This window comes from Trachypithecus francoisi, unplaced genomic scaffold (assembly GCF_009764315.1).
Source record: "Trachypithecus francoisi isolate TF-2019V2 unplaced genomic scaffold, Tfra_2.0 Lachesis_group10, whole genome shotgun sequence".
NCBI lineage: Eukaryota > Metazoa > Chordata > Mammalia > Primates > Cercopithecidae > Trachypithecus > Trachypithecus francoisi.
Window position 1 is genome coordinate 77,799,346 of NW_022681455.1, and position 25,800 is coordinate 77,825,145.

At 40.7% G+C, this 25,800-nt stretch overlaps 3 protein-coding genes across 22 annotated transcripts in view; 1 reads left to right on the forward strand and 2 right to left on the reverse strand.

Annotated features, from left to right (window-relative positions):
- REXO5 (RNA exonuclease 5) overlaps positions 1-1,143 on the reverse strand; it is a 46,140-nt gene extending 44,997 nt beyond the window's left edge. The window contains exons 1-2 of one of the 9 annotated variants that reach the window (XM_033217799.1): positions 865-1,143; positions 496-635 (exon numbers count right to left, since the gene is read on the reverse strand). In XM_033217799.1, the coding sequence (XP_033073690.1) occupies positions 496-633 (138 nt within the window). In that variant the 5' untranslated portion in view covers positions 634-635; positions 865-1,143. Of the gene's footprint in view, positions 1-495 lie in introns of all 9 variants that reach the window. The other 8 variants (XM_033217795.1, XM_033217796.1, XM_033217802.1 and 5 more) reach the window with 8 other exon arrangements.
- Positions 1,025-9,924, forward strand: ERI2 (ERI1 exoribonuclease family member 2). 8 transcript variants are annotated; one of them, XM_033217809.1, is made up of 10 exons: positions 1,030-1,180; positions 1,638-1,869; positions 3,936-4,003; positions 4,090-4,173; positions 4,683-4,810; positions 6,234-6,390; positions 7,196-7,296; positions 7,562-7,643; positions 8,238-8,326; positions 8,518-9,924. In XM_033217809.1, exons 5-10 carry the CDS (start codon positions 4,787-4,789, stop codon positions 9,859-9,861), a joined length of 1,797 nt encoding a protein of 598 aa, XP_033073700.1. In that variant the 5' UTR covers positions 1,030-1,180; positions 1,638-1,869; positions 3,936-4,003; positions 4,090-4,173; positions 4,683-4,786; the 3' UTR covers positions 9,862-9,924. The 8 variants fall into 8 exon arrangements, with proteins under 8 accessions (XP_033073697.1, XP_033073704.1, XP_033073700.1 ...); XM_033217810.1 differs by having other exon boundaries at positions 4,095-4,173; XM_033217806.1 differs by lacking the exon at positions 1,638-1,869 and having other exon boundaries at positions 1,025-1,180.
- Positions 9,925-16,782: 6,858 nt separating this feature from the next.
- The window catches only part of ACSM3 (acyl-CoA synthetase medium chain family member 3), a 50,462-nt gene continuing 41,444 nt past the window's right edge, over positions 16,783-25,800 (reverse strand). For 2 of the 5 annotated variants that reach the window (XM_033217815.1, XM_033217814.1), the window contains 5 exons: positions 23,227-23,328; positions 21,776-21,903; positions 21,570-21,669; positions 17,443-17,560; positions 16,783-17,050 (listed from right to left, as the gene is read on the reverse strand). In XM_033217815.1, the coding sequence (XP_033073706.1) occupies positions 16,995-17,050; positions 17,443-17,560; positions 21,570-21,669; positions 21,776-21,903; positions 23,227-23,328 (504 nt within the window). In that variant the 3' untranslated portion in view covers positions 16,783-16,994. Of the gene's footprint in view, positions 17,051-17,442; positions 17,953-21,569; positions 21,670-21,775; positions 21,904-22,195; positions 23,112-23,226; positions 23,329-25,800 lie in introns of those variants that run through there. The other 3 variants (XR_004438842.1, XR_004438841.1, XM_033217816.1) reach the window with 3 other exon arrangements.

Consider the following 25,800-nt stretch of genomic DNA (forward strand, 5'->3'; position numbering starts at 1 on the left):
CCTAGTTTTTTTTGTTCTGTTTTGTTTTGAGACGGAATTTCGTTCTTGTTGCCCAGGCTGGAGTGCAATGGTGTGGTCTCGGCTCATTGCAACCTCCTGCTCCTGAGTTCAAGTGATTCTCCCGCCTCAGCCTCCCAAGTAGGTGGGATTGCAGGCGCCCACCCCACGCCTGGCTGGTTGTGTGTGTGTGTGTGTGTCAGGAGTTTCTCCATGTTGGCCAGGCTGGTGTCAAACTCCTGACCTCCCAAAGTGCTGGGATTACAGGCATGAGCCACAGCGCCCGGCCGACTCACTCTCCCAGTTTTAAACCGCCAATGACAGCTTTGTGTCAGGAAGGTGATAGTACACTCATTCCTATTTTAATGATCAGGGATCAGGTTCGGAGAGGCCAGGGTGGAGACCCAGCCCGCATCCAGGGCACCCGACGGCGGCTGGGCAAGGGTCCGGGAGCTCCAAACCGCCTCAGGCCGCCTGCTTGGGCTCCCCATTGCTCACCTTGGCCTCGGGCTGACTCTCCTCGAGATCCCAACTGGCTTTCATCGCCTCAGCCGCCCCGACCAGCTTGTTTGGGGCCTGCCTCCTTTTCCTGACCTTCCTGGGGTGTCTCTCGGTCCCTTCCCTCTCTGGCTCCATGGCTGTGGAGAAAGATCAGCTAGAGCTGGGGAAACTCCAGCTCCCCTATCCCCCGCGTGCCGCCTCCTAGCGGTAGAGCTGCACGGGCTTGACGGCTTTCAACTTCCCTCGGTTCCGCTTCTCAATTCACTTTACCGAACTATCCCCGTCCCCCTAAAAAAGCAAAGGTGCCAACGATCTCCCCGTTCCGCGGACTGGACACCCGCGCCGCTCTAACCCAAACGGCTTTACCGTCCGCATCGGATACCGGATTCCCAACGGTTCCCCAACGGCTACAACGGGCGTCTGCCTGGCAAAGAAAGAAGGAGGTGCTGCCGAGCAGCTTCCCCTCCTAAAACCACTCCCCCCTCCCTAGCCTGGGAAACGCAGAAGAGAAGCCGGGTGGGGAGCAGAGGCTGTCCACACCTTAGCCACAGCCGCCAACAACAACCGCCCTCTCAGCCTCGCGGGAGGTTTGAACGGAACGGAAGTAGAAGTCGAGCGACTTCCGGCAGCTGGACTTGGAACAGCAGCGAGTGTTGGGAATGGCGACGAAGCGGCTCGCGCGGTACTCGAGGGGGTTCCGGGTGGGGGACGGGTAGCTCCGGGTTCGGCGCTGGCGTGGGCGGCAGAGCAGGGCACGGCAGGTGGCATCTGCGGTGACGGCCTCCATTACCTGCAGCCCCGGCGTCTGCGACCTGCCGTCCCTGGCATGGTTGGAAAGGCGCCTCTCTGGACCGCAGTCTTCAGCCTTGGGCCGCTTTCTACCCGAGGGTGACAGGAGGAGGCCTACAAACCCTGGGGTCTTGACTGTGTGGCCTTGAGCCAATGCCTGCCCATTTTAGGCCTCGGGAAACGACTGGACGTGACAGTGCCCTGCAGACTAGTTGGAGGTCTCAGGCAGGCCACACTGAACCCATCAAGGTGTTCAACCTGTTTGAAATGCTCGTTCCTCGGTGCTGTAAAGAAATAGAACTTGAACTTAAATTTAATGTATTTAGTAAGGTCATTTTTACTTCCTGCAGAAAAGGTACACTTGCCAGCAGTTTTGCCAGGAGAGTGCACTGAATAAAGGAGACAGGGTCATTTATAACGTGGCGCGTCCACCCTACTGCTGTGTCTGGTTTCCATTGGCTGGAACGGGACCTCACATTCTGTGTTTGTCCGGACTGACTAGCAACTTAGAACTTTTTAGAAGAGGCAAAGGTAGAGGAGAACAAAGGAAGGAGGAAGTAACTTGTTGGAATGCTGAGAAAGGTAAAAACACTTTTAAAAAAGGAAGAGGAACAGGCTATGACCTAATGTTTGATTGGACCAGTATAAGCATGCCAGGGCAAATATTTAGGCTAAATTGTGGGAGCTAAGCACATAAAGTACATTGATTTCTTTATTATGGCTATCAGATATTTAAGAATGTTAGCACAGGTCTTTGAATCAATTTTGCTCTAAGAGAAGTTACTATTTATTCCTAATTAGACAGGAAAGGAAGTCTTTGAAGAGGAACCTCTACTTTACTTTTTACAAACCCATTTTCTATCTTTATTTTTTTTTTTTTTGACACGGAGTTTTGCTCTTCTTGCCTAGGCTGGAGTGCCCTGGTGCGATCTCAGCTCCCCACAACCTCCGCCTCCCTAGTTCAAGTGATTCTCCTGCCTCAGCCTCCCAAGTAGCTGGGATTACAGGCTTGTGCCACTACGCCCGGCTAATTTTGTATTTTTGGTAGACACGGGGTTTCTTTATGTTGGTCAGGCTGGTCTCGAACTCCCGACCTCAGGTGATCCACCCGCCTAGGCCTCCCAAAGTGCTGGGGTTATAGGCGTGAGCCACCATGCCTGGCCTAGTGATCCTTTTAATTCATAAAATTAATCATTGTGTCCTCCCTGATTCCTGGATGTGCTGTGCATATTTCTGATTACTAGAAGGATGTAATATATTAGCAAATAGCATGAGCTTCAGAATTGGACAGTCTTGGGTTCACATACCAAAGCTATGTTCCTTGGCAAATTAAGAATCAGTTTTCTCATCCATAAAATATAGGTAGGAAAAGTTTCTAGCTACCACACTTGCTGAGGAATAAAGGAGGTTGTCATCTTAGTTTAGTACCTGCTATGTAGTAAGCAATTAATAAATGATATTTATTATTCCCAAATCCTGGCACTTCCCTCTCTTAAACACTGAAAACTACAGGAGGTGTCTGCCTAGTTAAAACTCTACCTACTAATACCAAGTAGTTTGTTTTACTTGCACTTAAACCTCAGTAAACTCGTCTCTTTTTTTCTTCGTTTTATTTTATTTATTTAATTAATTTTTTTGAGACAGGATCTTACTCTGTTGCCCATGCTGGAGTGCAGTGGCGTGATCTCGGCTCACTGCAGTCTCCACCTCCCGGGCTCAAGCAATCCTCCCACCTTAGCCTCCTGAGTAGTTGGCACTACAGGTGTGTACCATCATGCCCCAGCTAGGTTTTATAATTTTTATAGAGACGGGGTTTCACCATGTTGCTCAGGCTGGTCTCGAACTCTGGAGCTCAAGCAATCCACCTGCCTTGGCCTCCCAAAGTGCTGGGATTACAGGCATGAACCACTTTACCTGGCCCTATCTTTTGTTTCTTTACCCAGATTTTTAAGCTGGAAGACTGAACCATGTCCTACATTGTCTTGTCTTCTTAAAACTGCACTGTACACATAGCAAGAGCTTAAAAAATGCAGGGGGAAAAATAAGATTTTCAGTGCATTTTTACCTGTACAATCAAATGATTGTAGGAACTCAAATAAGTTCCTCAGTATTACTGTAAAATAAGGGTAACATAAAATTAGTGTAAATTGGCTGGACACAGTGGCTCAGGCCTGTAATCCCAGCACTTTGAGAGGCTGAGGTGGGAGGATCGCTGGAGCCCAGGAGTTTGAGATGAGCCTGGGCAACATAGTGAGACCCTGCCTTTACAAAAAAAGAAAAAAAAAGAAGAAAAAAAATTAAAGCTAGTGGGCCATGGTGGCACGCGCCTATAGTCTTAGTCAGGAGACTGTGGTGGGAGGATTGCTTGAGCCCAGGAGACTGAGGCTGCAGTGAGCGGTGATCATACCACTGCACTGCAACCTAGGTGACAGAGCGAGACCCTGTCTCAAAAACAAAACCAACAAATTAGCCTAATTTGCAAATATATACTTTCGAGGCCTATGCAGGTAAACCCAAAGTCCAGTTCAATTTCCCCTCAGTCACAATAAATAATGAGATTCTTGCCCAGTACCACTAGTCTGATAGCCTATTCAAACAGGAGTGTGAATGAGTTTGCTGATCATATATGGATTGCTTCACATTTTTAGGCAGCTTGGATTAATTAGGAGAAAGTCAATTGCTCCAGCAAATGGAAATCTAGGAAGAAGCAAATCCAGTGAGTAGTATGCTTTGTTTCTTTGCGTTTTGTAGCTTTGCATTTTCAGCACTGGTAAAGCATAAGAACAACTTGATCTTTTGCAGAGCAGTTGTTTGACTACTTAATTGTCATTGATTTTGAATCCACATGCTGGAATGATGGGAAGCGCCACCATAGCCAGGAAATAAGTAAGTCTGGGCTACGAATGGCCAAAGCTGGCACTAGATGAGTCACTTTAAAGTTTATAGATATAAATCAGCCAAGAGTTTAAGAAAACAGGATGGTCTGTGCATTGGTAATTTAATGTAAAACCTGTGTTGAATAAAAAAGAGCAAAATCCCAAATACCTAAATGTGTTATTATATAAAATAGTTGTTTTATATTACATACAACACCTCAATGGCATAGAAACTGAAAAAAAAAACCTTTGCAAAAAAAGTAAATTTTATATTCCATATGGTTTTTATATTTAATTATATTGAGTTTTCTTTTAAGACAACATGCTTATGACTTCAATATTTTGATTTATTCTTTAGCATAACTTTATTATAACCTTTATGTCACACTGCTTTGGTCATTTTAATATGCTTTTACTGAAAACTGGTTGTTAAAATGGTAACATGTTTGATTTAGGATGATTACAGGATTAATTTAAAAATTATTTATTCAACTGTCAATTGATTATTCTTTCATTTAGTTGAATTTCCAGCAGTGTTGCTGAACACATCAACTGGACAGATTGAATCTGAGTTCCAGGCTTATGTTCAACCTCAGGAACATCCAATTCTTTCAGAATTTTGCATGGAATTGACAGGCATAAAGCAGGTATGATGCAAATCTTCAAATTCAGAGGTCAGTTTCAAAAAGAAAGTAAAAGCTATTATACCATTTGGAATTAGATTTATTTAGTGTTAGGCATGATGGCTTATGCCTGTAATCCCAGCACTTTGCAGGCTGCTGTTCGAGAATTGCTTGAGGCCAGGAGTTTGAGACCAACCTAGACAACATAGTGAGAACTCCATCTCTACAAAAAAAAAAAAAAAAAAGAAAATTTAGCCTGACTTCGTGGCATGTGCCTGTGGTCCCAGCTACTTGGGAGGCTGAGGTGGGAGGACCACTTGAGTCCAGGAGTTTGAGGCTGCAGGGAGGTATAATCTCAGTCTATCCTGGGCGGCAGATCTTGTCTCTGAAAATAAATAAATAAATAAGTAAATAAATAAATAAGATTAGTGTTATTCTAGATTCAAGACTCGATTTATGTATTTATTTATTTATTTTTCAGACAAAGTCATGCTCTGTCGGCCAGGCTGGAGTAAGGTGGCTGAGCTCATTGCAACCTCTGCTTCCTGGGTTCCAGCAATTCTCATGCCTCAGCTTCCTGAGTAACTGGGACTATAGGTACATGCCACCACACCTGGCTAATTTTTATATTTTTAGTAGAGACAGGGTTTCTCCATGTTGGCCAGACTGGTCTCAAACTCCTCACCTCAAGTGATCTGCCCACCTTGGCCTCCCAAGGTGCTGGGATTACAGGCGTGAGCCACCTCAGGACTCGATTTAAAAAGCAAAGGAACATGCCTGTAATCCCAGCACTTTGGGAGGCCAAGGTGGGTGGATCACCTGAGGTCAGGAGTTCGAGACCAGCCTGGCCAACTTGGCAAAACCTCATCTCTACTGAAAATACAAAAATTAGCCAGGCATGGTGTTACACACCTGTGATTCCAACTACTTGGGAGGCTGAGGCAGGAGACTCACTTGAACCCAGGAGGTGGAGGTTGCAGTGAGCCGAGATCTTGCCACTGCATTCCACCCTGGGCAACAAAGCAAGACCTCGTCTCAGAAAAAAAATTTTTTTTTAATTAAATAAATAAATAAAAAGCAAAGGAAGAATAGTGTTATAAAAATGAGGATCAAATTGATTTTATGGAAATTAAGTGACTCAAAATTTATCTTTCATTTCTGTCAGTCTGGGCTTAATGATCATATTTCTCTGTGATTTTAGTTTTTATCAATCTTTCTTACCTTGGTGGGTTCTAAATATAATTTCTTTCCCATGTGTTTTTACCTCTTTCCACTAAATAAACTCTTCTCCAGTTAGAACCGCTTTGTTATATCTTCCCACAGTACACTGTGTTTTCATGACTTGGCATTTCTGATTCTTTTAAAACAATCTTTCTCCACATTTATAAAACATGCTAAATAATCATGGAATTTGATTGTTGAATTCAGCTTTTGTGACTCTACTCAGGCTCAAGTTGATGAAGGAGTCCCTCTGAAGATTTGCTTATCTCAGTTCTGTAAATGGACTCATAAGATTCAGCAACAGAAGAACATTATTTTTGCTACTGGGGTTTCAGAGCCTTCTACTTCTGAAGTAAAATTATGTGCATTTGTTACTTGGTCAGGTAAAAAATAAGTTATACCTATTAATCACAAATGGGTAGCATTACCACTGTGTAATTCTTTCTTTCTAGTTTTATACTTGCTAACCTAGAATTATATTTGTTAATCTTCTGAGCTAGGAAGAAAAGTTTAAATGCCTAGCCGATATTAGCCAAGAAAAGTAAATTCATACATATTTTTTAAAATTAACCTTTTGGAATACCTTAAAATATTAAGCCTCAACTTAAAATAAAAAATCTTTCTAGAGTTCCACTATTATGAATTAAGCAAAGATGATTTAGTGAACACTCTTCTCATGCTCTTTTCTACAGAGTCTTCATCAGCTCAACATCCTTTGCTTTTATGCTTTGACACTTAAAAGAAAAAAAATGAGCCATTTAAAGTAGGTTTTTTGTATGACTGTGTTAGAGCATTGCTATTAATAGTCATTGATAACAATACTGTGTTATTGATAGCATAGCATTGATAGTCATATTTGGTTTCCAGTTACTACAAAATGTTTCGTTTCTCAATAACATTAATATTTTCCTGGAATATAGAAAATATAGTCCTTGTAATTTAACATCTTACTGTTCTTTCTGAAATAAGGTTTTACTGAGTGTTTAAGAAATCATTTTGAAATTTAGTCATCAATCCTAACTTGTTAATAGTTATATAAAGTGAATAATTTTTAGATATTAGCAGAGCAATGAAATCTTACTGTTCTATTTTATATGATCTTACAGCATTCTATTTGTAAATGGTGGCAGCATAGGTAAAAAATGCTGGCATCATTGACTTTGTTCCATTTTAATGTACCTAATGCAGACTGGGACTTGGGGGTTTGCCTGGAGTATGAGTGTAAAAGAAAACAGCTGTTAAAACCTGTGTTTTTAAATTCTTGGATTGATCTCAGAGCAACTTACAAGGTAACGGTCAAAAATCGGGGCATGTTTACTTTTTTCTATTGAAAAATGATTAACTTTTATCCTACACATGGGCATGGGTTTCTACAAATAAGATATTTTCTTTTGCACTGGTCACATAAGTGCATTTCTTAAAGTATTTAAAAACAACACACCAAAAAACGAGCACACTCTAAATCTAATAGAACTAAAAATTATGAAAAGTGGTTAATACACAGCCTTTAAAATAGTAATATATTTTTAGATATATCTTATTTTATTTGATTAGCTTTTCTATAGGAGAAAACCAAAAGGACTAAGTGGTGCCTTGCAGGACGTAGGAATAGAATTCTCAGGACGAGAACATTCTGGTTAGTATAAATTAAAAATTATGTAAGCCATTTGACTTTTAAAAAATATTTCATATGAATTTCATTTTTTGGTAATGTCATTAGTAAAGGATATCTTCAGCCTAAAAAAAAGCTCCTAAACAATTCACATTGTGTTTTCTAAGACTTTCAAATTACCACTTTCATAAACTACTGTAAGATGCACTGCCATCTAGTGGCTTTCTAGTTGCTAAAAAGAATGAAAAGAAAGAGCCAAATCAAATGGAGATTAAACAAGTGCTCAAATAATAGAATGGACTAGTGAAAAAACTGAACAAGACTATTAGATTATTCACAAATCCTGGTTCCTATGAAACGTTGGCCACATTTTGGGAGACTGTCTAATACATTTTCATATCCTCTATAAATATGGATGAGCTTGTCTTTCATTGGTAATGCTGCCATAGCCTTCCACTTCCAAGACCAGTTTATCATTATTAAAATTAGTAAAGGGTCATAAAACTAAAACTATGTTCCAGTTTCTGCACAAGTGGTGTTTTTTTAATGTTATTTCTTTAGTACTAAGGAAATAGTACTAGTACCACTAAATTCAGTGTTTGATATTTATATCCTCAGGGTTGGACGATTCTCGGAATACTGCCCTTCTTGCTTGGAAAATGATCAGAGATGGTTGTGTGATGAAAATTACAAGATCGTTGAACAAGGTTAGTAGTGTCTTGCCTCTTTATTCTGTCATCTCAAACTTCATAAACAGTCATACGTTCTTTGAAATGTAGATTTAATGTATGCAGTCATTTATAAATCAATGACATTTCTTTTTTTTGTCATAAACTGTATACTGAAGAAATTATGAATGCAGTTTCTAAAGCTGTTGCATTTGTCTGTGGAATCATAGGTTCCCACTAAGAAGAATTCCAGCATTCTGGCCAGAAATTTGAATATAAATCAAGTTGAAGAAATGTCTGCCTGTACCATTAGCATCCAGGGTCCCAGCATATATAATAATGAGCCTAAAAATACAATAAATCCTCATGAAAAAGTTCAAATGAAGTCAATTTGTGCAAATTCTCCTATAAAGGCACAACAGGATCAATTACAAGTAAAGAACAATGTAAAAGCAAGTCTTCACAATGTCAAAAGTTGCTTATCTCTTTTTAATACTAAGTCCTCTACTTCTCTGGGGCAGTTGCAGTCTCCTACCTTGAATTCACCTATCTATATGCAAAAGCAAGGAAAAAATGAACATCTTGCATTTAATACCAAATCTAAGTCTTCAACAGTTGGTTCAGAATTGGTACTTGTTTCTACCACCATTCCAACTGTTCATCATGTTTCTGATTTGGAAATGAGCTCTACTCTGGACTGTTTACCTATGTTGGCTGATTGGGAGGATGTGGTTTTACTGCCAGCGTCTCAGCCTGAGAAAAACATAGACTATACAGTTCCCATTAGTGACTCAGACTTAGAGATTTCATTTAATTCTGGAGAAGGATTAATGGTTTTGAAAGAATTGGAAATGCCAAGTCATGAAAACTTTGGAGACATAGAGGAAACTCCTAAAAAATCTGAGACTTCTAACTCTATTGTGTACAAGAGTCCTCACACCACTATTTATAATGTAAAAGAAGCCAAAGATCCAGGTTCAGATATTTCTGCCTTTAAATTACCTGAACACAAATCAGGTACCTTCAACAGAGTTAATGCCAATATGTCTCATCCTTTAGTTTTGGGGAAACATTCTTTTCTTTCAGGTGGTACCAAAAGGAATCCATGCAGTCCCCAAGCTTTCCCACCAGCAAAAAAACAACCCTTCACTATTCATGAAGAAAAGCCTACATCATCTGATTGCTCCCCAGTAAGAAGTTCTTCCTGGAAGCATCTCCCATCTATATTAACTTCTACAGTTAACCTACAAGAGCCTTGGAAGAGTGGGAAAATGACACCTCCCTTATGCAAGTGTGGTCGAAGATCTAAGAGACTTGTCGTTTCTAATAATGGACCAAACCACGGGAAAGTCTTCTATTGTTGCCCTATTGGGAAATACCAAGAAAACAGAAAATGTTGTGGTTATTTCAAATGGGAACAAACACTTCAAAAGGAAAGAGCCAACAGCATGGTTCCATCTCATTCCACAGGGGGAGTCACATTTAATTCACCAGAAACGAGCCATATTTGTGACAGAAATTTAAGTATTTCCACCAAAAATTCTTTGAGACTCAGGCCTTCAATGAGGAATTGATAACCTTTCATGTATGAATCCTAATTGTTCCTTGAATTTTCAAACATGAGTATTCTGATAACATCTTACATTATTTTATTTTTATTTTATGTATTAATGTTTACTGAATTTATCATATTTTCTTCGGGAACCACAAATGTAATCTTTTGTAAACAGTATTATTACATATAAATAAGAACAATAATATGATCCTTCTTTTTTTTTTTTTTTTTTTTTTTGTTGAGACGGAGTCTCGCTCTGTTGCCCAGGCTGGAGTGCAGTGGCCGGATCTCAGCTCACTGCAAGCTCCGCCTCCCGGGTTTACGCCATTCTCCTGCCTCAGCCTCCGGAGTAGCTGGGACTACAGGCGCCCGCCACCCACCCGGCTAGTTTTTTTTTTTTTTTTTTTAGTAGAGACGGGGTTTCACCGTGTTAGCCAGGATGGTCTCGATCTCCTGACCTTGTGATCCGCCCGTCTCGGCCTCCCAAAGTGCTGGGATTACAGGCTTGAGCCACCGCGCCCGGCCATGATCCTTCTTTTATAGTTAGACCTTGAAACAAGTCTTAAACTATTTTTAAATTATTTGCAAAAAATGTGACTAATAAAAATCCTTAGTCTATTTTCAGGTAGATTCTTGTATTTTGAGAATTATCATAATCTTCTGATATTTTATATTTTTCTAAAAACTTTTATAAGTTCTTTAGTTTTATTTCACGGCTTGAACATTGGTTCTGATTTGTATATCAACATAGAATAATTAGTCAACTAAAGTTTGAAAACCTATGTAGCAGAGATTTGGTTCAGAAATTGCTTCTATACTATACATTTAAAAATTAATCAGCACGGGGGGCGGAGCAAGATGGCCGAATAGGAACAGCTCCAGTCTCCAACTCCCAGCGCGAGTGACACAGAAGACCGGTGATTTCTGCATTTTCAACTGAGGTACTGGGGTCATCTCTCTAGGGAGTGCCGGACAATCGGTGCTGGTCAGCTGCTGCAGCCTAACCAGCGTGAGCTGAAGCAGGGCGAGGCATCGCCTCACCTGGAAGCGCAGGGGGAAGGGAATCCCTTTTCTAGCCAGGGGAACTGAGACACACAACACCTGGAAAATCGGGTAACTCCCACCCCAATACTGCGCTTTAAGGAAACAGGCACACCAGGAGAATATATCCCATACTGGCCGGGAGGGTCCCACGCCCACGGAGCCTCCTCAATGCTAACACAGCCGTCTGCGGCGATCTATACGCAAGGCAGCAGCGAGGCTGGGGGAGGGGCGCCCGCCATTGCTGAGGCTTAAGTAGGTAAACAAAGCCGCTGGGAAGCTCGAACTGGGTGGAGCTCACAGCAGCTCAAGGAAGCCTGCCTGTCTCTGTAGACTCTACCTCTGCGGACAGCGCACAGCTGCAGTCCATTAGGGGAAAGAGCGGGCCGTTGCAGACGCGAATGACTCTGTCTGACAGCTTTGGGGAGAGCCGTGGATCTCCTAACGCGGAGGCTGAGATCTGAGAACGGACAGACTGCCTGCTCAGGTGGGTCCCTGACCCCTGAGAAGCCTAGCTGGGAGACATCCCCCACTAGGGCAGTCTGACACCCCACACCTCACAGGGTGGAGTCACCCCTGAGAGGAACTTCCAAAGAAAGAAAAGGACAGGTACACTCGCTGTTCAGCAATATTCTATCTTCGGCAACCTCTGCTGCTGACACCCAGGAAAACAGGGTCTGGAGTGGACCTCAAGCAATCTCCAACAGACCAACAGACAGTCTTCTGACTGTCAGACGGAAAACTATCAAACAGGAAGGACACCTATACCAAAACCCCATCAGTACGTCACCATCATCAAAGACCAGGACAGATAAAACCACAAAGATGGGGAAGAAGCAGGGCAGAAAAGCTGGAAATTCAAAAATAAGAGCGCATCTCCCCCTGCAAAGGAGCGCAGCCCATCGCCAGCAACGGATCAAAGCTGGTCAGAGAATGACTTTGACGAGATGAGAGAAGAAGGCTTCAGTCCTTCAAACCTCTCAGAGCTAAAGGAGGAATTACGTACCCAGCGCAAAGAAACTAAAATCTTGAAAAAAAAGTGGAAGAATTGACAGCTAGACTAATAATGCAGAGAAGATCATAAACGAAATGACAGAGATGAAAACCATGACACGAGAAATACGTGACAAATGCACAAGCTTCAGTAACCGACTCGATCAACTGGAAGAAAGAGTATCAGCGATTGAGGATCAAATGAATGAAATGAAGAGAGAAGAGAAACCAAAAGAAAAAAGAAGAAAAAGAAATGAACGAAGCCTGCAAGAAGTATGGGATTATGTAAAAAGACCAAATCTACGTCTGATTGGGGTGCCTGAAAGTGAGGGGAAAATGGAACCAAGTTGGAAAACACTCTTCAGGATATCATCCAGGAGAACTTCCCCAACCTAGTAGGGCAGGCCAACATTCAAATTCAGGAAATACAGAGAACGCCACAAAGATACTCCTCCAGAAGAGCAACTCCAAGACACATAATTGCCAGATTCACCAAAGTTGAAATGAAGGAAAAAATCTTAAGGGCAGCCAGAGAGAAAGGTCGGGTTACCCACAAAGGGAAGCCCATCAGACTAACAGCAGACCTCTCGTCAGAAACTCTACAAGCCAGAAGAGAGTGGGGGCCAATATTCAACGTTCTTAAAGAAAAGAATTTTCAACCAGAATTTCATATCCAGCCAAACTAAGCTTCATCAGTGAAGGAGAAATAAAATCCTTTACAGATAAGCAAATGCTTAGAGATTTTGTCACCACCAGGCCTGCCTTACAAGAGACCCTGAAGGAAGCCCTAAACATGGAAAGGAACAACCGGTACCAGCCATTGCAAAAACATGCCAAAATGTAAAGAACATCGAGGCTAGGAAGAAACTGCATCAACTAACGAGCAAAATAACCAGTTAATATCATAATGACAGGATCAAGTTCACACATAACAATATTAACCTTAATGTCAATGGACTAAATGCTCCAATTAAAAGACACAGACTGGCAAACGGATAAAGAGTCAAGACCCATCAGTCTGCTGTATTCAGGAGACCCATCTCACATGCAGAGACATACATAGGCTCAAAATAAAGGGATGGAGGAAGATCTACCAAGCAAATGGAGAACAAAAAAAAGCAGGGGTTGCAATCCTAGTCTCTGATAAAAAAGACTTTAAACCATCAAAGATCAAAAGAACCAAGAAGGCCATTACATAATGGTAAAGGGATCAATTCAACAGGAAGAGCAACTCTCCTAAATATCTATGCACCAATACAGGAGCACCCAGATTCATAAAGCAAGTCCTTAGAGACCTACAAAGAGACTTAGACTCCATACAATAATAATGGGAGACTTCAACACTCCACTGTCAACATTAGACAGATCAACGAGACAGAAAGTTAACAAGGATATCCAGGAATTGAACTCATCTCTGCACCAAGCGGACCTAATAGACATCTATAGAACTCTCCACCCCAATCAACAGAATATACATTCTTCTCAGCACCACATCGCACTTATTCCAAAATTGACCACATAATTGGAAGTAAAGCACTCCTCAGCAAATGTACAAGAACAGAAATTATAACAAACTGTCTCTCAGACCACAGTGCAATCAAACTAGAACTCAGGACTAAGAAACTCAATCAAAACCGCTCAACTACATGGAAACTGAACAACTGCTCCTGAATGACTACTGGGTACATAACGAAATGAAAGCAGAAATAAAGATGTTCTTCGAAACCAATGAGAACAAAGATACAACATACCAGAATCTCTGGGACACATTTAAAGCAGTGTGTAGAGGGAAATTTATAGCACTAAATGCCCACAAGAGAAAGCAGAAGAGATCTAAAATCGACACTCTAACATCACAATTAAAGAACTAGAGAGGCAAGAGCAAAAAACATTCAAAAGCTAGCAGAAGGCAGAAATAACTAAGATCAGAGCAGAACTGAAGGAGATAGAGACACAAAAAACCCTCCAAAAAATCAATGAATCCAGGAGTTGGTTTTTTGAAAAGATCAACAAAATTGACAGACCGCTAGCAAGACTAATAAAGAAGAAAAGAGAGAGGAATCAAATAGTCGCAATAAAAAATGATAAAGGGGATATCACCACCGACCCCACAGAAATACAAACAACCATCAGAGAATACTATAAATGCCTCTACGCAAATCAACTAGAAAATCTAGAAGAAATGGATAATTTCCTGGACACTTACACTCTCCCAAGACTAAACCAGGAAGAAGTTGAATCCCTGAATAGACCAATAGCAGGCTCTGAAATTGAGGCAACAATTAATAGCCTACCACCAAAAAAGTCCAGGACCAGATGGATTCACAGCTGAATTCTACCAGAGGTACAAGGAGGAGCTGGTACCATTCCTTCTGAAACGATTTCAATCAATAGAAAAAGAGGGAATCCTCCCTAACTCTTTATGAGGCCAACATCATCCTGATACCAAAGCCTGGCAGGAGCACAACAAAAAAAGAGAATTTTAGACCAATATCCCTGATGAACATCGATGCAAAAATCTCAATAAAATACTGGCAAACCGGATTCAGCAGCACATCAAAAAGCTTATCCACCATGATCAAGTGGGCTTCATCCTGGGATGCAAGGTGGTTCAACATTCGCAAATCAAAAACGTAATCCAGCATATAAACAGACCAAAGACAAGAACCACATGATTATCTCAATAGATGCAGAAAAGGCTTTTGACAAAATTCAACAGCCCTTATGCTAAAAACGCTCAATAAATTCGGTATTGATGGAACGTACCTCAAAATAATAAGAGCTATTTATGACAAACCCACAGCTAATATCATACTGAATGGGCAAAAACTGGAAAAATTCCCTTGAAAACTGGCACAAGACAGGGATGCCCTCTCTCACCACTCCTATCAACATCATGTTGGAAGTTCTGGCTAGGGCAATCAGGCAAGAGAAAGAAATCAAGGGTCCATTAGGAAAAGAAGAAGTCAAATTGTCCCGTTTGCAGATGACATGATTGTATATTTAGAAAACCCCATTGTCTCAGCCCAAATCTCCTTAAGCTGATAAGCAACTTCAGCAAAGTCTCAGGATACAAAATTAATGTGCAAAAACCAAGCATTCTTTACACCAGTAACAGACAAGCAGAGAGCCAAATCAGGAATGAACTTCCATTCACAATTGCTTCAAAGAGAATCAAATACCTAGGAATCCAGCTTACAAAGGATGTAAAGGACCTCTTCAAGGAGAACTACAAACCACTGCTCAGTGAAATCAAAGAGGACACAAACAAATGGAAGAACATACCATGCTCATGGATAGGAAGAATCAATATCGTGAAAATGGCCATACTGCCCAAGGTGATTTATAGATTCAATGCCATCCCCATCAAGCTACCAATGACTTCTTCACAGAATTGGAAAAAAACGCTTTAAAGTTCATATGGAACCAAAAAAGAGCCCGCATTGCCAAGACAATCCTAAGTCAAAAGGACAAAGCTGGAGGCGTCACGCTACCTGACTTCAAACTATACTACAAGGCTACAGTAACAAAAAACAGCATGGTACTGGTACCACAACAGAGATATAGACCAATGGAACAGAACAGAGTCCTCAGAAATAATACCACACATCTACAGCCATCTGATCTTTGACAAACCTGAAAAAACAAGAAATGGGGAAGGATCCCTATTTAATAAATGGTGCTGGGAAAATTGGCTAGCCATAAGTAGAAAGCTGAAACTGGATCCTTTCCTTACCCCTTATACGAAAATTAATTCAAGATGGATCAGAGACTTAAATGTTAGACCTAATACCATAAAAACCCTAGAAGAAAATCTAGGTAGTACCATTCAGGACATAGGCATGGGCAAGGACTTCATGTCTAAAACACCAAAAGCAACGGCAGCAAAAGCAAAAATTGACACATGGGATCTAATTAAACTAAAGAGCTTTTGCACAGCAAAGAAACTACCATCAGAGTGAACAGGCAACCTACAGAATGGGAGAAAATTTTTGCAACCTACTCATCTGACAAAGGGCTAATATCCAGAATCTACAAAGAACTCAAACAAATATACAAGAAAAAAAACAAACAACCCCATCAAAAAGTGGGGAAAGGATATGAACAGACATTCTCAAAAGAAGACATCCATACAGCCAACAGACACATGAAAAAATGCTCATCATCACTCGCCATCAGAGAAATGCAAATCAAAACCACAATGAGATACCATCTCACACCAGTTAGAATGGCAATCATAAGAAGTCAGGAAACAACAGGTGTTGGAGAGGATGTGGAGAAATAGGAACACTTTTACACTGTTGGTGGGATTGTAAACTAGTTCAACCATTATGGAAAACAGTATGGCGATTCCTCAAGGATCTAGAACTAGATGTACCATATGACCCAGCCATCCCACTACTGGGTATATACCCAAAGGATTATAAATTACTTACTACAAAGACACATGCACACGTGTTTATTGCGGCACTATTCACAATAGCAAAGACTTGGAATCAACCCAAATGTCCATCTGTGACAGACTGGATTAAGAAAATGTGGCACATATACACCATGGAATACTATGCAGCCATCAAAAAGGATGAGTTTGCGCTTTGTAGGGACATGGATGCAGCTGGAAACCATCATTCTTAGCAAACTATCACAAGAAGAAAACCAAACACCGCATGTTCTCACTCATAGGGGGGAACTGAACAATGATCACTTGGACTCGGGAAGGGGAACATCACACACTGGGGCCTATCATGGGGAGGGGGGAGGAGGGAAGGATTGCATTGGGGGTTATACATGATATAAACGTCATGCACATGTACCCTAGAACTTAAAGTATAATAAAAAAAAAAAAATTAATCAGCAATTGATGACATTTTTATATTAAGAAATGATAGGAACATTGACACTAATGTGGAGGAATTTGCTAGATATTTTATTTCAAAATTTAGCCTCTGATATCATAACCACAAGATATTTTAAATCAACAGTTTCTAAGCATACTACCACAGTTTTTATCACGTCTCCATCATCCTGTGGTTTCTAGAGATTGACAGATACTATGTTTTATACATATGGTAATTAATGAAACAAATTTAAATTGTCTTCCATTCTTTCTTCCTCAGTTCATTTCTTTTTGTCTTCCCACTGATAGTCTTTGGCAGCTCTTGAATAAATTCTACCTGTTGGCATCAAGAGGAAGAAAATTAGCCTGGAAATTTTTATCTTTACATAAAGCCAATTATATAGCAGTTTGATTATGAATTCTAGGTGGAAGAATTAGAATAGTCTTTGGAATGAGTTTTGGGTAACAACCAAAATAGGGAAAAGGGTATTGTTAGGAAACTTGTCTTGATATTAAGTATTTACTGCAAGTCCAGTAAGCCAAAGGATCAAACAAAATAGGTTCAGGGTTTCATTTTAATCTCAAAGATTCTGATTCTTACCCATATGTCATCAGTTCAGTTTGGGACATGTGGTGTAGCATGTGTGAAGAAAATATTCATTAAAATGTAAAAATAGTTGAAATTTTCCGTAACACTGAGCAAATATTTGTTATAATTAGGATGCCTACCTTTCTGGGATATTTGTAAGGTGCTGTAGATTTTAACATGCTCCTGAATCTCCGTTATTAGTTGTTCTTGATCATGTGACTTGTAATCAGGATTTAGAACAATAAAAGCCTTTACTACCTAAAATAAATATTTGAAACACCAGGAAAATGAGTTATGCATTTGTATGTTTTAGTATGTCTTGTGTGCTTGCTCTGAGAATCTACATGCCTGATGGGGTGGGCCAGTGTGTTTTAATAAAGTTTGATCCCAGATCTGTGCTCTTAAGCCAGCCAGTTAATTCACACACTTCCTGGTCTGTACCTAATACAGGAGAGCCTCTGGGACCCCTGTAACAACCCAGCCTGGTCCAGCCTAGCCCTCAGCATGGGGATTACTTATAAACAGTAGTCACGCCGAGTTTGCCATGTCTTTGTTGAAGGGAACAGTTCACAGAGAACATGCAGTCTTTATACAAGGCTGTGAAGATTCCAGCAGCCACTTTTTTGTTGCTCTGATCCATTTCTGTGGCCCTTAGGAACAAGAGTAGAAATCATGGTGGCCTTTAACTGGTAGAAGCCAAGAAAGGCGTTATTACTTTATGCTTACAAATCCTGTTCTCCAAATTTTATCCTTCCTAGAAATGTTTTGAAAACTCTGCCTAGTTTTTGGACCTGTAATGGAGAAGACAGAAAGATAGGCCATCCCTCATAGCCCCCTTTAAGGTACATTTGGAGTCTTGTCATTTTCTCTCCTGGGGCACTACCAGGACTGCCATTTACTGCCTTCCCTAGAGGCATGAGTCTAGGTGCATCAACCAGTATGTACCTCCAAAGCCAGATTACCAGCCCAGAGCTGGCTATGGAATGATGCTTCCCTGGAGGCACAGTTCCGGAAGAGTCCCCTGAAGCTTTTTTATGATTAAATATCCTGCACTTAAGTGCCTGAAATCTTATTTAAAGATAAGCTGGCAACATTTCCTATCCACTTTGATCTGAGAGTAAAGGTTTGATTGAAAAGGAATTATTTGAAACAAATTAGGACAGCCATTTGGTGAGAAACAGACTTGAAGTTATAATTTTTTCACATATGGAAAACTGTTCACCAGTGGGCAATTTGACATTTTATGAGCAATTACCCATTTTTGTCTTTACCCGAAACCCCTGTGGCCAGGCGCAGTGGGTCACGCCTGTACTCCCAACATTTGGGAGGCCGAGGTGGGAGGATTGCTTGAGCCCAGGAGTTCGAGAGCAGCCTGGGCAACAGAGTGAGACTTTGTCTCTAAGGAAAAAAAAAGGAAAAAATAACAACAACACTTGAACATTTTTAATTTACATGTATCATGGGGTAGTTGTGAACCCTTGTGTCTGTGTGTGTCTATGGATATAATTTTGTTCCATTCATTTTTTGACATTTTATAAAATGTCAAAATTTTATAATGCTGCATTAACAACATTTTTACAAATTAAAAAACTACGCTTGTTATAAGTGAGTCATTCAAAGGTAAATTATTTTAAAAACTACAATACTGGTTCACATATTGACGATTCCTACAACTTGGATAAAGTCTCCTTTATCTTTTTAAACTACTACAGAAAATGTTAAATTAACAAGGAACAACCTAACATGGGTAAGAGTATGAACTCTGAAGTCAGAACAGCTGGGTTAAAGTCACAGTTTGTTATGTAATGTCGGACAAGTTAGGTAATCTCTTTGTGCCTCAGTTTCCTTCTCTGTAAAAGAGATTATGATGATTAAATGAATTAGCATAGATGTATAATGCCTGGCACATAGTAAGTCATCAAAAACATTAGCTCTTAGTTGTAGTCGTAGAATTACAAGAAGTTTGGGTCTTATTTTTTAACCCAGAATGCATAAGTGGGCTTCAAATCTCTCTGAAATTCTATGCAAAATCTTGTATTTTTCTGAGAAAAGTCTATGGCTGTGCCATTCAATATGATAGCCACTAGCCACATGTGGCTATTTCAATTTCAATCAATTAAATAAGATTAAATACTCTCAGTCACACCAGCCACATTTCAAGTGATTGGTAGCCATGCATGGCTATCACATTGGATGGTGCAAATATAGAACATTTCCATCATTGCATAAGTCTTAACAGTGGCCTATGGTTTTCTTCAAATTCTCAAAGAGGTATGTGGTCCCAAAAATTTAAGAACCTAGTGATCTACACAAATATTCCTCAAGTCTTTATTTCACATTCCAATGTTAAAATGGTATTTCAGATCCAAATGTTCTTTTTAATCAATTCTGGAACTTGCTACCCAATTACCCTGCCTGGCAAGACCCAGCCTGGAGAAGGACCTGACCCAGCTAGAATAGGCCTGGCAGCAGAAAGGGAGGCATGGAGCACATGGCCGTTTTGTTTATGCACACCTCATTTGAGACACCCACTCACATCTTCTACCAGGAAATGCTGCAGCCCACTACTATTGGGAAACTGGCCACACTTTCCCCCTCACTCTGACTAATCCAAGCCCTATGCCAAGACCCCAGAACTGTGAGGGGACCACAACCCACTTATAGATCTTTCCTATACTGTACTCTAGGACATCAGGTGGCTGCCAAGCCAACCCTGTTCCGAAAGGCTCAGCTACCATCCTGTCCCAAGTAAGCACCTGTTGAGGTGGGTAAAACTGATGATGACTGATGGTAGGGGAGAGGTACAGGAAGAGCTAAGACTCGTGAAACCTTGCCGGTGGTGTTCAGAGCAAAGAGACAAGCCAGTAATCACTGACTGTTTTCCCTGCCCTTAGCTGCCTGGAATATATCCTTTCACAGTAAATAGCGATTGTTATCCTAGCAACTTAACAAACTACCAATTCCCGCCACTAGGCTATATCTGGAACAACTCTGGGCCATCCAGGAGGACTTACAGGGTATCTTCTGGCATCAAAGATCAGTTAGGGGAATCATTCCTGGGGGAGATTCACCCTCCACTGTAACATGCACATCTCCCATTTTTACCTTAAACTTTTTTATTTTTTATTTTTATTTTTTTGAGACGGAGTCTTGTTCTGTTACCCAGGCTGGAGCACAGTGGCACAATCTTGGCTCACTGCAACCTCCCCATCCTGGGTCCAAGTGATTCTCCTGCCTCAGCCTCCCAAGTAGCAGGGATTACAGGCATGCGCCACCATGCCTGGCTAATTTTTGTATTTTTAGTGGAGACAGGGTTTCACCATGTTGACCAGGCTAGTCTCAAACTCCTGACCTCAGGTGATCCACCCACCTCAGCCTCCCAAATTGCTAGGATTACAGGTGTGAGCCACCATGCCCAGCCTGCCTTAAACTTGAGGATCTATTTCATCCCCTGAGATTGGATACCTTCTAACTCTGCCCTGTGCCCTGTGCTTGAAGCCCTATACCTAGGATTTGAGATAAGGAGCTTGAATACATGGTACAGAAAGTTCTGGATTTGTATTGACATGAATATCAGCTTCAAAACTTAGGTTCAGTGTTAGAAGTGACATGGATTGAAGAAATACTTGTGGGAACTTGTAACTCACCTAGAGAAACCCTAGGGGCATGTTGTAGACACACAGGCAAAACACAGGAGGCTGCCTGGCGTGGTACTTTTAAGCCAAAATACTGTGTGGTCAGCTCCAACAGGAATGGGCTTTCAGGACTCCGGTGTTATTCAGAGTTTACTTCCTGAAACCTCTACTTATTTACCTACCCAGACTGCTTATGGTCACCTCAGTTCTGGCCTCTGGTTCCCACTTCTGACATCTGATGCCAGCCCATTCTCCCTCACTACACCAGGGACCTTGTTGGTTTCCAGACCTTCTGGGTAACAACTTGATCCCATCCAGCTGACTTCGGTCACCCATCCTGGTGTGAGCCTGACATTCACACCATCTTTGCCCTAGTCCACCATGGAAGGAATTCAAATTCTTTCTAGTATATATTTTCAGCCTTATTTTGTTTGTTTGTCTGTTAGGATCAGAGCTACAACTCATAATTCAATCTTATTTTGTAGCAGTTCTTTCTGACTAGCGTATTTCTATCTGACTTGCATATTTAGTGAATGAATCATTTGGTTAATTCTGTTTCATTGAGCTACTGTTCGTAAGTATGTGTTAAATTGCCAACAAATTATAAAGTTGACATGAATCAGTTCTTTTACCTCTCCTCTGATGGGGTCTGGGCTGCTGACAACAGCTGACTCTGCAACTGAAGGGTGTTCATTCAGGGCATTTTCTACCTCAAATGGTCCAATTCGATAACTAGAAACACACATGGCAGGAATACATACAGGTGAGTGGCACGTTCACTCTAGAACACTGATCACCAGTTAACACAGACATATGCACATATGGAAAAGAAAATTACCCAGAGGATAATATGATATCATCTGATCTTGCAACAAACCAAAAATACCCATCTTCATCCATATACCCTCTGTCCCCAGTGATATAGAAATTGCCTCGTAGAGTTGAAGCTGTTTTTGAAGGATCATCCTGCAAAGCAAATAGCATTTTGTCATTATTGTGAATCCAACTCTTCTGGTCAACTGGAATTTTTTTTTTTTTTTTTTTTCCAAGACAGAGTCTCACTCTATCACCCAGGCTGGAGTGCAGTAGTACGATCTTGGCTCACTGCAACCTCTGCCTCCCAGGTTCAAGCGATTCTCCCGCCTCAGCCTCCCGAGTAGCTGGGACTATAGACGTACACCACCACCACGCCTGGCTAATTTTTGTATTTTTTGGTAGAGATGGAGTTTCCCCATGTTGACCAGGCTGGTGTTAAACTCCTTACCTCAAGTGATCCGCCCACCTTGGCCTCCCAAAGTGCTGAGATTACAGGCATGAGCCACCACTCCCGGCCCTCAGTTGGATTTTTAAATGTTCAAGGAAGCAGAAAAGTTTGGCTCCTTTGAGAAGCATTAGAGTTAGGAAGAGATAGAGTGTGAAAATAAGGATGAAATTCCAGCATGGAGCTAGCCCAACAGAAGAAAGGTAAACTACAGTTACAAAGATTAGGCATTTTTCTTAGATAAGATTTTTCTTAGACAGATTACAAAATAAATATCGCAGGAGCTCAGACGAGTAAACTAAATTAAGTCTTTTGCTAACTGATTAATATATAATGCTGGCAGAAAAAGAAAGAAGTAAATACTCGGAATCAAAAGAAAGCACTGACACCTAATAAAGAGCAGACAGGTTGTTTTGTTTTTGTGTTTTGTTTTGTTTTACACAATAATAGAACTGGTTCCGCAAGTCTGACATAAGAAAAATGAACAAGATACTGTTAAATTATATAAAATATATGGGCAAGTAGCATCTGGATATTTTATTATACGATAGAGACTTTGCTCTAATTTGTATACTGTGATTAGAGATGAAAATACTCTTGCAAACAGTAAGGAGCTTAGAAAGCCTCTCATGAAAGACATTTGCTTAATCCCACCACCCCCGCATCCCCTGTCCCTCTCTTCCTGAAAAGAAAGAGCACGACTTGGATTTCAGGAAAATGAGCGGGTTTTGTTTGATAATTGAGAGGATTAGGGGATGATAAGAGGCCATCTTCTTTCTAGGGTCCCTTCCTCTTGCCTTCATGGACCTGGAACAGTGATCTAGCCTCAGGAGACCAGCACGCTTTTCTTCAGCAAGAATTTGGGTATTTCTTCAATTTCTTGTCTTTGGGATTACTATTCAGGACAACCAATCTGTCAAGAAAGGGTCAAGTATCTATCCTAGGTATGTTTTGTGGCAAACAGGGATTGTTACCAAGCACTTGAGAAATAAAATAGAAAATAAGAGATGATTTAGTAAGTCACTTACTACATAATGAGCAAAAAGGCCAAATGGTCGGTTAGGTAGAACTTGAATGCCAATATCTCCTTCTTGTCCAGGAGGTAGAACATTGCCATTTACATCTACAATCTAGGATAAAATAGAACGATTTATTTAAGGAAATTTTTGTTTAATGTCACAGCTTAAATATTTACTTTGCAAGGTTTGTTTTGGCTTTTGCCATTTAAAAATGAAGACTTAAAAAAAATTTTGTGTGTATGAGACAAGGTCTTACTTTGTCACCCAGGCTGGAGTGCAGTGGTGCAATCATAGCTTATAACTCACTGCAGCGTCAAACTCATGGTCTCAAACAGTCCTCACACCTCAGCTTCCCAAGTAGCTGGGGCTATAAGCACATGCCATTATGCTTAGCTAATGTTTATTTTTATTTTTTGTAGGGATGAGGGTCTCGTTATGTTTCCCAGGCTGGTTCCCAGTTTCAAGTGATACTCCAGCCTTGGCCTCCCAAAGTGCTGGGATTATAGGCATGAGCCACTGCACCTGGCCCAAAAAACATTTTAAATATACTTTAAATTCCTAAGAGAAATATATTTATTTAAATTCTTATTGCATAAAATATTAAATACAGGTTACGAACATGTGAAAGAAGGATAATTTTTTTTTAAATTTTACTATCCAGCAATAATCTCATTTTGGTAATATCCTTTGAGACAATATAGACAAATAGAAAAATAGGATTGCTGGCTGGGCGCGGTGGCTCACACCTGTAATCCCAGCACTTTGGAAGCCCGAGGTGGGTGGATCGCCTGAGGTCAGGAGTTCAAGACCAGCCTGACCAACATGGTGAAACCTCATCTCTACTAAAAATAGAAAAATTAGCCAGGCATGGTAGCGGGCACCTGTAATCCCAGCCACTTGGGAGGCTGAGCAGGAGAATTGCTTGAACCCGGGAGGGGGAGGTTGCAGTGAGCCGAGATCATGCCATTGCACTCCAGCCTGGGCAATGAGTGAAACTCCATTTCAAAAAAAAAAAAAGAAAAAGAAAAGAAAAACAGGATTGCTTTGTAATATACAGTTTTGTCAACTTGTTTTTATCATTTAGTACTAGGTCTTGATTATCTTTTCCTCTTGATAAATAAATATCTTCATTACTGGTTTTCAAACTTTGTTTAGCTGTGGAACCTACAGAACCTTACTTCAGAAGCCCAATATAAGTAAACAGGAAAAGGGGAATATTCTCTGGTTGACAATGCTGAGTAAGCCACAGCCTTGCTCTCTTACCCTGTCTCCAATCCTCATCATTCCCTGAAGTGTCTAACAGTAACTAGCATTTATTAAGTACTTACTACATGCTAAGTAATCAATGCTAAACCTTTAAGTACTTTACATGTACCTATTCCTTACTGTAGCCCTATATGGTTAGAACTTTTATGCCCATTTTACACATGAGGAAACTGAGGTGCAGAGAGTTTAACACTGTGCATGATTGAGCTGGAATCCAAATCTCACCACTTACACTCCAGGTCATATGCTTTTAATCATTACACTCCTCTGTGCAATGCCTCTAGAGAGTTTAATCGAATTTTAAAAAATCAGATTAGCATTTCTCAAGTTGATTGCTGATTTTATATATCAGATTTTGCTCTAAATGACTTTTAGCTGTTTCTAAGTATCAAAATTCTGCTTTTATATATGTTCTCCAGATACCTTCAAACCTGAGGTGTGGCCTGCATGGAGAATAAGTATAATACTTATCTAACACTTTCCAAAAGGAAAGGGGCTTATGTGCTGAATGAGAAACTTAAATGGCAAAGGAATTCTAGGTGTAAAAACTTCTCTTTAAGCTCTTGCAAATAAAAAAAATATAAATTCCCACCCAGTGATCTAAAGAAATATGTGGTTCCAGGTATGAAAAAATTATTGACGGGAAGGAAGTATTTTAAAAGTTCCAGTTACTTATCACAGATTTTAATAGATGGGAATATAGAAAAAATCTTCTGTGTCTGGGGAGAATCATGTTCCTCATTGTTCATAGGGTCTTAAAATGTTTAAACATGAAAATTGCGAGTATTTAAAAGCAAACAAATAAGAGTATAAAGGTTGGGCTTTGAAGCTGTAGGAATATTCGCCTTGTTGGAACACATCCCCAGATGCCAGAATGTTACTGCAGATGCTCTTAGCTAAGGAACAAGAAGCCCAGTAATAACGGCCCGTGGAAAGAGTTAAAAATGAGTGGGGATGCAGGCAGAGTACTGTTTTCCTCTCGGCCTCATCATATTTGCATTCAAAGATAGCTGCTCTAGAAAAGCATTGGGCTCAAATTAATGAGGAACAGGTGGGGGTACCTTGCAGTTGGGATCACTGTGAGTACAGCTGTGCCTGTAAGACCCTGATAGCCATGCATATTGGGAATTGCTATTAAGGGAGGAAGAAAAAGAACATTGCTGTGTTACATATCAACTTCCCTGTAATGCAGACATGAGCGTGCTTAATTATCAGTATTTCTTTCTTCAACCTAAGGTAGCCTATTAACCAACAAACTATTGTTAAGCCTGTTTATGGAATGCAACTAGGGCTCTCTTACCAATTTTTCTTAGAGAA